This window comes from Chrysochloris asiatica, unplaced genomic scaffold (genome assembly GCF_000296735.1).
Source record: "Chrysochloris asiatica unplaced genomic scaffold, ChrAsi1.0 scaffold00039, whole genome shotgun sequence".
Classification (NCBI taxonomy): Eukaryota; Metazoa; Chordata; class Mammalia; order Afrosoricida; family Chrysochloridae; genus Chrysochloris; species Chrysochloris asiatica.
In genome coordinates this window covers 6241823-6251361 of record NW_006408557.1, presented here as the reverse complement: position 1 = coordinate 6251361, position 9539 = coordinate 6241823, and the positions used below count along the sequence as shown (strand labels likewise).

General features: G+C 40.7%; 1 protein-coding gene across 1 annotated transcript; it reads right to left on the bottom strand.

Annotated features, from left to right (window-relative positions):
* Nucleotides 1-2590: 2590 nt before the first annotated feature.
* DSTN (destrin (actin depolymerizing factor)) lies at nucleotides 2591-9129 on the bottom strand. Its single transcript, XM_006860629.1, has 3 exons — nucleotides 8873-9129; nucleotides 5063-5139; nucleotides 2591-2700 (listed from the first exon to the last, which is right to left on the bottom strand). Exons 1-3 carry the CDS (start codon nucleotides 9127-9129, stop codon nucleotides 2591-2593), a joined length of 444 nt encoding a protein of 147 aa, XP_006860691.1.
* Between the last annotated feature and the right edge of the window lie 410 nt (nucleotides 9130-9539).

The window sequence follows — 9539 nt, the reverse complement described above, 5'->3', positions numbered from 1 at the left end:
TCAAGTTTTACCCCTGGCATGGAGCACCCCTGGCATGGAGCACGATCTAACTTCAAAACTGCAGCTATTAGAAATGAATTTTCCAAAGGTGCAGTAGGAATGGATCAAGAACTGAGAAAATTTTTGGCCCCACCTGTGTAACCTTAGGCTGACTTGACCTCTCTAGGCTGGACACAGATGAGTCTGGCCAGGGGCTCCGCCAAGCTCTTCCGGGATGCCCATCAACTACAGCTGTATGCCTTTGGCTTAGTGAGCTGTGGTCAGACCAAATACATCCCTGTTTACTCCAGCTGGGGCTTCCTTCCACTGAAACTCCCAGAACTACATACCTACCCCCACTCCCCCTCGGCCCCCAGGAAGCCCTTCTTTCACCCGGAGCCCAGTTTGGAACTGTTCACATACTTTAGAAATGTCCAAAGTCAAGAGAAAGTGCTGTATCCTGCTATCCAGTCTGATGGCCAGAGGGCAACAGGCTGGTCACTCAGGCTGCACTTCCCTGCATCTGGACCAGCCAGCACTTAGGACAGTGGTCCCCAGAGAGAAAACCACTCGACTAAGCCTATTTATTACTCCATTACTCTGCTGTTTTCTCAGAGATTGATAGTTCCTGGAATAACAGCCCGCACTGTCAAGTTCTGACTGACACGCTGTGTTATTAGGTGCCTGGGTCACTTTTGACTCAGAGCAATCCCATGTGTCATAGTGTTAACTGTCGCACAGAGCTTTCTAGGCGGTACTCTTGATGGGAGAATATCACCAGCTTTTCTACTGTGGGACCTGCTGCGTAGTTCACTCCACTAACCTTGTGGTGGCAGCTGAGCACTTGGCCATTGTGCCATGAGAGTAGCTTTATTTGCTGCTTTCTCAGGGCAGTGGGTAAGCCCATGTGAAAAGGTATGTTTTCAGAAAGCAGTATACCCCTATACCCCATCTTATTACTGGGCAAAGTCAGCCAAAGTCTAACATCCTGATTTTACACTAGAATCGCCTGGTATGCTTATTGAAAGATTCTTGAGTCAAGAATCCATTAAAGACATTTTGCAAAGCCTGCTCTATTCGCATTTTGTCCATTTTTGGAATAAAGTGTATGGGAAAGCACTAGATCCCTGCACCCGGTGTGAAAGCCTCACCACGATCACACATTGCACACACGTGCACAACTGCGTGCCTGCACTCTTAGGTGGTTCCAGAAGTGCCATCCAGCGCACAGCACACCAAAGCCACACAGGAGCCTGTTTCTAAACTGCCCGGCTACATGGTGGCCTGCTTCTCTGGAGAGCAATTACTACACACTACCCCTATAGGCACTACCACAGGAAACAAGCAACCAGCACTACTGCCTTAGACAATTTAAAGAAGCGTTGACTGAAGCAAGGTAACTTTTGATGTTTCCCAAATGAATCAAAGATAAAAACCTGTTGTTTGGATAAAAACTTGGAATAAAAAAAAAAGATTCTCAACTTTATCATTCTATCAGCAGAGAAAGAGCTGTTACCTTAACTGATACCCCCAATCTTAATAACATACTCTCATTTGGACATGTGAATAAGTACACGAGAAAGAGGTTAAAAATGCTTCCTTTATTACATAAAGCCAATACTGCTACTTCTAAGTTCAACTGTTTGTGCATCTCTGTGATGTTACAAAAATTGCATCCAATCCATCAGGAACTGTTTCCTGGGAGGGTCACCCGACACACGTGCTCCCACTTCACACAGTAACTGCTCTAGGAGATGAAGTTCTCGCAGGCCCCCAAGTGATCATTGACCGAGTACTCTTCTACCCCTTTACTGTACCAGAAGCCGCAAAACTCCAGAGGAAACACAAAGATATAGGTGTCCTAGCTTGTCAATATATTATCATTTTTATTAAAGCATATTAAAATGGAGCTATAATGTGCATATAAGTTGGCTTACAATGCACATTCTCCTGAGGACACCCGTGATTTCCAGGGTGCAAGGTCAATCCACCAAGATTGCCTCCCAACTAGTGAGTAGAGAACTCACCATGGTGCAAAGAGCTGCTTCCTATGTTCCCGTTAAGTGCTGTAAATAGTGCTTTGCAAGATCAGCATTGATTATAAGTGTACAAAATTTTGAGGCAGTCGTTTACTCATTTGGTAGAATTAAAGACTGCCTGGCTAAATCGTACTTAGTGTATTAGTGTTGTTAACATGCTGGGAGGAGAATTGTTTTCCATTATTAAGCTTAGCTTGATGAAGAAGAATGAACTTGGGCCAAAATTATAACCAAATTATGGCCAATTCTCTAAGCCAAAGAGACAAAGTAACTGCTGAGGTTAACAAAGATGTAGTATGTCTCTTCATTAAAAATCCTGAGCTTCACAATAATCTTTCCAAGCCAACTCATTAAAACAGGCATTTGGCCAATAAGAATTTAACTTCATACCAATAAAACTAGATTTATTGAGGGGCCATCTGCACATGTTTATAGAATATTTCATTTACTCTAGAAGATGGTGTAAGACAAATCCCCCTCAGTGAGACCCTGGCCTAAACAGATTTGCTTCATTTATATAAAAAGAGAATAACATTAAACATGGAAGCTTTTGGTTTGTGGCACTGAATGATCTACACAGGGCATCCTTCAAAAGCTACAATTAAGGATCCACCTAGCTTCTCAGCAATATAAGCCCGATTGAGGTCTTCTGGCCCATTTGCTTGACATTCGTGTTTTATGCCTAGAGAAAAAACAAATAACCATTTAGAATTATGGCAATAGCATACCTACTTCTTTAAGGTAGCATACCATTCTGAAAAACCAGTTCTAATGTGGATAGACAGAAACTTTGGAACACTACACAGTATTTAAAACGAACTAACTACATACATCAAAATGGATGGCCCTCAACAGTTTTGCTTGAAAAAAGCTATACATAAAAGCATACATTCTATATGATTCTTTGTATAACATACAGAGTGCCAGCTGAAACTAATACATGCTGTTAGAAGCCAGGATAACAGTTACCCTTATGGAGGGTGTGTTCTGGGGTTGCTGGTCATTAGCTCAAGAAATAGACGTTTATGGCCACTTTGTGAAAATTCATCAAGATTTACAATTAATTACATATATATGTGTGTGTGTGTGTGTACACACACATAGGGAGTCCCAGTGTGGTGCCGCAGGATAATGCCACTGGACCGCAAGGTCGGTTTGGAACCACAAGGTTGGCGCTTCAGACCCATCAGTTGCTCCTTGAAACTCTTACACAGGCTCTTGTGACTCAAAATCGACTCGACAACACTTAACATCAATATACACACATATATACAGATACATAGGAGAAGACTTCAAAATTTTTATGGAAAAAAAAATCCATTATTTTTCAAATCCATTTTTCCGTGAACTTTTTGAAGCTCATATTACTTCAGTAAAAAGTTGAAAAACAAGTCTGCTAGTTTATCATGCTATTTAAGATCATTAAAAATATGAGTTAGATGTTTTGAATGCAGTTGATTTAGTCAACTACTCAAGAGTAAGAACATTGGCAATGACATCACTTTTGCTCTACAAAAGAACTAGCTTTAAGAAACACACCACAAAGGAAGCTGTGTAGATTGTGTTGGGAGTGCTTTTTCAGAAAAATGACCACAAGGCACAATGAGCTCAACTATGAAACTGTACACAGCAGCGTCTCTGAACAGCTGCTGGTTTTTAACAGCTGCACTGCTTCCAAGGATCCATAATTTTCAGATCATTTCACAAGCTAGTGAAAACTTAACCGGTCAGCTTTTGGCTAAGTTAGGACTGATGTGAAAAAATACAAAAACAACTTTTTCTATTACCGTATCAATCCTACATAGAAAGTCCCTTTATTTTGCAAGATAATGCAGAATAAGGATAATGATAAATCCAGTCTGAATCTTTTTCAATTGCATTTTGTAAGTGTTGAAGCTAAGCAGTCACTTTCAAATGTCAGTTAACAGACTGATGAGCCTGCTCCTACGGGATGCCCAGCACCAACGTGGCTGCATGTAGCACCTGACAAGATCCTGAACATGCCACCGCAGGGCTCAGGAGCTGTTTTCCTGACTGAGTAAAACAAGTGAGGGCAAACAATAGGAAAGTCAGTTACAGGAAAATAAACAAAACAAAAACCACATGTGGCTAAGCCCTTGTGACAGTGGTTTACTAAGCTGTTTATGAGCAGGAAGGTAGCAGGCAACCTCCTGAGACTAAGCTCACACATAACCCTTGGCAGACCTCACAGTCTACCAAACCAAACCCCCTTGTCACTGAATCTACTCAGACTCACAGTAACCCGACAAGACACAGTCGGACTGCTCCCTAGAGTTTCCGAGGCTGTAAATCTTTATGGGAACAGGCAGCCTCAGCTTGCTCCCACAGAGTGGCAGGTGAGCTTGAACTGCTGGTCTTGTGGTTAAGCAAGCCCAATATTAATGAAGTAAGGCCCATGGAAATGAAATGATTTGCAAGTTAGACAAGACACTTAACCTTCAATGCGGGTCTCTGGGCAACTGCCTCATGAGCTTTCCATCACAGCAACATCTTGTACTGGCTGAGACAGTAATGTGGCTGGTAAGCTGTGCCAAGGTAACTCAAGGACTGAGAGCACTGATGAGTCAATTCCCTAGATCACAATGGAACTGAGCAGTAAAGCACATTCCCCCCCTTCCTTTGTATATGCATTCTCACTTTGCAACTTTACTATATCAACTGCAATCAAAAGCAACAGCAATTTATTATCAAGCTCTGACCGATGCAAACCAATTAGTCTCCACCTACTCCATGAACTTGGTGACATCTCGAACTCACTGAAAAGCATCCTGAACAGGTGACATGGACACCAAGTGCTAAACACATGATTACTGCGCACAAGCAATTCATACTCAGGAGTCTGTATAAGGAAGTATAAGGAAGAGGACACATGAAGACTTTTTGTCTTCTTTCTCAACACAGTCACTGCTTCCTTCTTTATGCCCAAGTCTTCCCAAAGACACTGTGCTTCTTCAAAATGCTGCAGTCCCCTTCCCAGGGACCAGGCCACAACTCTAAAGATTGATAGATAAATCCATACCAACCTTGAAATTTCTTTTTGATTGCATCCTTGGAGCTTGCGTAGATCATTTTACTTTTCAGAGGTGCTAGTTCTGGTGCCCTGGGCAGAGAGATGTCAAAATGGAAAAAGTGGTTTAAACAGGGTATAATTTCGATGTGGCTAAGCCTCTAAATCCCCCAGGCGACACTTTCTGCCATGCTAACCACTCAAGTGTCTACTCCTCACCTCCTTAGAGAGTAACAGCTCCCATCCTGCAGTGGCACACAATTTGCACTGGACTGATAACAGAAAGATTGGCTGTTCAAACCCACCTACTGGTGTCACGAAAGAAAGATCTGATGATCTGCTTCCGTAAAGATCACAGCCAACAAAACCCTAAGAACAGTCCTACTCTGTGGCACATGGTCACACCATGACGCACAATCAACTTGTTGGCAATGGCTTTGGTTTTGGTTTCAGAGAATAACTGCTAATGGACAGGCATTAGGTTGGCCAGGGTGGGAAAATGTGAATAAACACTGTTAGAAAAGGAGGTGAGAACCAATGACTTATAACCAGATCAATGTGTCCATCCATAATACAAGACTCAACACAGGGCAATCCACTATATTATTACTCAATTATTTGTCTTTATAATAAAAATCTTTTCAATTTTTTATTGATAAAACTTAAGTTCAATCTAAAAACCATATTTATGCAAGGTTTCTTTCTTAGATACATTGTTCTAGTTGGAAAAAAAGTACAAGGAAATATTCTAAAAGTATCTATCACCCAGAATTAACAAATGCTAGTGTTTTGTCATTTTGCTTCAGATAATTTTCTTTAAAAGAATACATTACAAATCAAAGCCCCCTTTTTAGCCCTGTCCAGCCCCTTCTGTTCCAATGGTAAAAACTGCAACCACTTCGGTGCTTGTTTCCTCTCTTAGTTTAACATAACCAAACACATTCAGTGCTCAATGTGCGTCAAAACCACTTTTACTTTCTTGAAACCAAAAAAATTAAACAAATTTTATTTATATCTATACAGCTCATATATATTTTTATCTCTAATACAAATATATCTCATATATATTTATATCTCAAATATATTTATATCTCATACTTCTAAAGACAGCTTTCGCCAGGATTTTTTGTTTTAAACTACGTGCCATGCAACAATAATGACGTCCTAATTGCTGATGCTGCTATTTTGCAACTACAGCATCTTCAGTACCTTGCCCACTCTTGAATGAATACCGGAAGCAATGAATAACAGAAATATTAACAATTGATAGAAAAACTTCATTCTACTCAGAACTACCTATCTCTGAATGCCTTGTTAACCACGTCACCAAACCTCAGACACAAAATGGAATTTATGTAAACACTTGCAAGCATTGAATGACTCAGTTTAACTGCGGTCATTCTAGGACATTCCACAGCCAGTAACACCATGGGAGGATGTGGGGTTCCCCTGTAGTCTACCCCCTATCCAAATGGGCACGGATTTGACTCTTGGAACCTGGAAAAGGGCACAGTCTCTTTGTCTATCAAAAGCTTGTCATCCCAACTCTAGGTCCAAAAAGGGAAGCAAAATTATAATAAATAATCTCTGGTCTGGCAGATGATTTCAGCTGCAAAGTTCAGTGGGTGCGTTTCTTATGCAAATAGGTCAGGGACATGAAAAAGCATTGGCTGTTCTGATTTTACTCCAGCCAGATTTTAAAAAGAATTTAAATAAGAACCATTCCCTAGGCCCTGGACAGAGCTGGTTATAGAACACTCCAATCAACAATGGTGTTCTATCTTTTCTTTAACTATATATGTTGTTGTTGTTAAGTGCTGTCGAGTCGATTTAGACCCATAGCAACCCTGTAGAGGGTTTCCGAGGCTGTAAATCTTTATGGAAGCAAAAAGCCTCATCTTTTCTCCCGCGGAACAGCTGGTAGTTTCCAACTGCTGACTTTAAGGCTCACAGCGCGATTCATAACCACTATACTACCAGAGCACCTTATTTATGTTGTTGTTGTTAAGTGCCGTCGAGTCAGTTCCAACCCATAGAGATCCTGTATAGGGTTCCAAGGAGCAGCTGGCGAGCTTGAACCCTGACCTTGCAGTTCAAAGGGCTTTGCAGTCTCACAGACACTACAGGGCAGAGTAGGACGGCTTCATAGGGTTCTTGAGGCTGTAAATTTTTATTGACAAAGTCGGCCTCATCTTTCTCACTTAGAGCAGCTGGTGGCTAGCAACACAATAATTATTCACGGTGCTACCAGGAATCCTACTAAAATATTCTCTAGCTTCTAGGGGGAGGTAGCAGCAGTACCATTCACAATTACACACATACACACACAAAACTGCATTCAAACCAAAATCAGAGAATATTACAACTACTGCCTACCCCTGAAGCTAGAGAGTATTTTTAGTATGTGACTATTTTGCATGTCAAGGAATGTAGCCTGTTATACAATTCAATGAGGAATTGTGGTGCTATAGGATAAGCATCTAGAACCACAAAATCAGCAGTTCAAACCCAACAGCCGCTCTTGGAAACCCCTACACAATGTCGCTGTGAGTCAGAACCGCCTTGACAGCACACAATACCAGCATAGGTGTTAACTTTTAACTCAAAGCTTCACCTCAGATATTAACTTAATTGAAAAGAGAATAACTAACTGAAAGAGCCTTTCAAGAGAAAGGCCATGTAAATCACTTGATAGCATTTTTTTCACTATACAGAGAAGAGGGGTCCCAAAAGTACTTTCTGCAATGATAAAAATGTGCTATGACCTTTGACATCCAACAAGGTAGTCATTAGTCACATGTGACTACTGAGCATTGGAACACGGTAACTGAGAAACCAGTTTTTAACTTAGTTCAATGAGCTTAAAAATAAATATCCACAGTGTCTGTATTAAGTCTAGAGAGCTGCCAACTTGGGGTTACTACGAGACAAAGGTATGAATGAATTTATGTGACAAACCAGACAAGCTCCACATATCTTCAAAGTATGTGATTACTGAAGGGACACACAAGATCATTAACATCTATACCATGAAAGTTCACTGGCCAAAGGAAGTGCTTATCTGAGGAACACAGGCATTTTGTACTGTTACTGTTTTCTCCTGTAAAACAAGCCCACAGAACCATAATCATTTGGCCCTTTCTTATGAACAATGGACTGAGACCTTACTTCATTTCTGACCAATGGCCTTCCAACAAGCCATAGTCCACACCCTACAAAAGGAAACCATGACTTCTAATTGTTGAAGCCAAAAGTTCCTTCTTGTGGAAAACTCAGTCTTCTGTGCTGCAATGATCTATTCTGCTCTCTCTCTCTTTAAAATTGTTCCACTGCACTACTAATCTGAAGTCCGTCTTTACTGTCATTTTACAGCAGCTTGTGCTGTGTACACCAGAACATGACTAGCGGTTACCCTACTGACCTACAAGGTGGATACAGGATACATTATAGTTGGGATTCAAGTAGAACACGGCTGTTTCACCAAGTGGGCCATTGGTACCTAGAATTCATAGAATAATTTTCGCTTATAAGCAGTAAGTTCACAGGCTGCACAGAAACAAGCCTCTGTCTCCACCATGCCCTAAAAACCAATTACTGGAAGTCATCTTCTCTCAAGGAGATAAACAGGAGTTTGAGGTTAGTTCTGGGCCCACAAGCACTAGTATCCATTAAGACCTTATATAACCTGCACACAAAAATTAAATGATGACTGTAATAACAGAAATGTAAATTACTTTTAGTCTCAGGAACTGGCTCTCCAACTGCTAACAAAAGACATTACACCTCAGTTTTGTAGACATTCAGTATTTCAAATGATGGTTCCCACAGAAAAAACATCAGCTCCTCTTTTCTGGACTCCTTGGTTTCAAAGCTTGCATCATACAAGGCATAACGACAATCTTTTTCAGGAAGCATTCCCACAAAATGCTTGAAAGGATCGGTTATGGTTACTCCAACATCTCCAACCAAGATCTCTTTGCCTTCTTCTACGATGATGCACTTTTTGTCAGCACTGAGACAGAAAATGACAGCCTTCTTTCTTTTCTTGATTTCTTCAGGTGTGGAGCACTTCCGAACTTTCATGTCATAAAAAATGCGGCATACTTCATCAGCAACTTGCACTCCTGAGGCCTGGAGTGAAAAGAGAAATGAGAATTTTCATCTTATCAAATATAAAACACAATTTAATTGTCAGTTACAGATGACTATACACTTGTAATAAGAAAACTAGAAAATCTGAGCTATAACCACTAATTTTATACATCAAACTTTAAAAACATTACATCATCATCACTACTATATGAGGAAGTACGAGATGATCTGATACAATATCCTCAAATCTCGAAAGAAGGGCTTTCTTAATTGTATTATTTTCTTCTTCTAGAGGTTACTTAGAGCCAAAAACTGAGTGAACCACCTCATCAGTACCCAAAATCCTTTCAAAATACATATGTGGTCAGAGCAGCTGGGTTAGAGAGCACACTTTTTCCTAA

What these genes read in the sequence shown, in the direction of transcription:
- DSTN (XM_006860629.1), bottom strand. Translation starts at nt 9,129, where the DNA reads ATGAAAGTTCGGAAGTGCTCCACACCTGAAGAAATCAAGAAAAGAAAG. An exon ending in GAGGAGCTGATGTTTTTTCT is followed by an intron (nt 5,140 to 8,872) that starts GTGGGAACCATC and finishes CTCTCTGCCCAG; the next exon opens with GGCACCAGAACTAGCACCTC. An exon ending in AATCAAAAAGAAATTTCAAG is followed by an intron (nt 2,701 to 5,062) that starts GTTGGTATGGAT and finishes TTTTTTCTCTAG; the next exon opens with GCATAAAACACGAATGTCAA.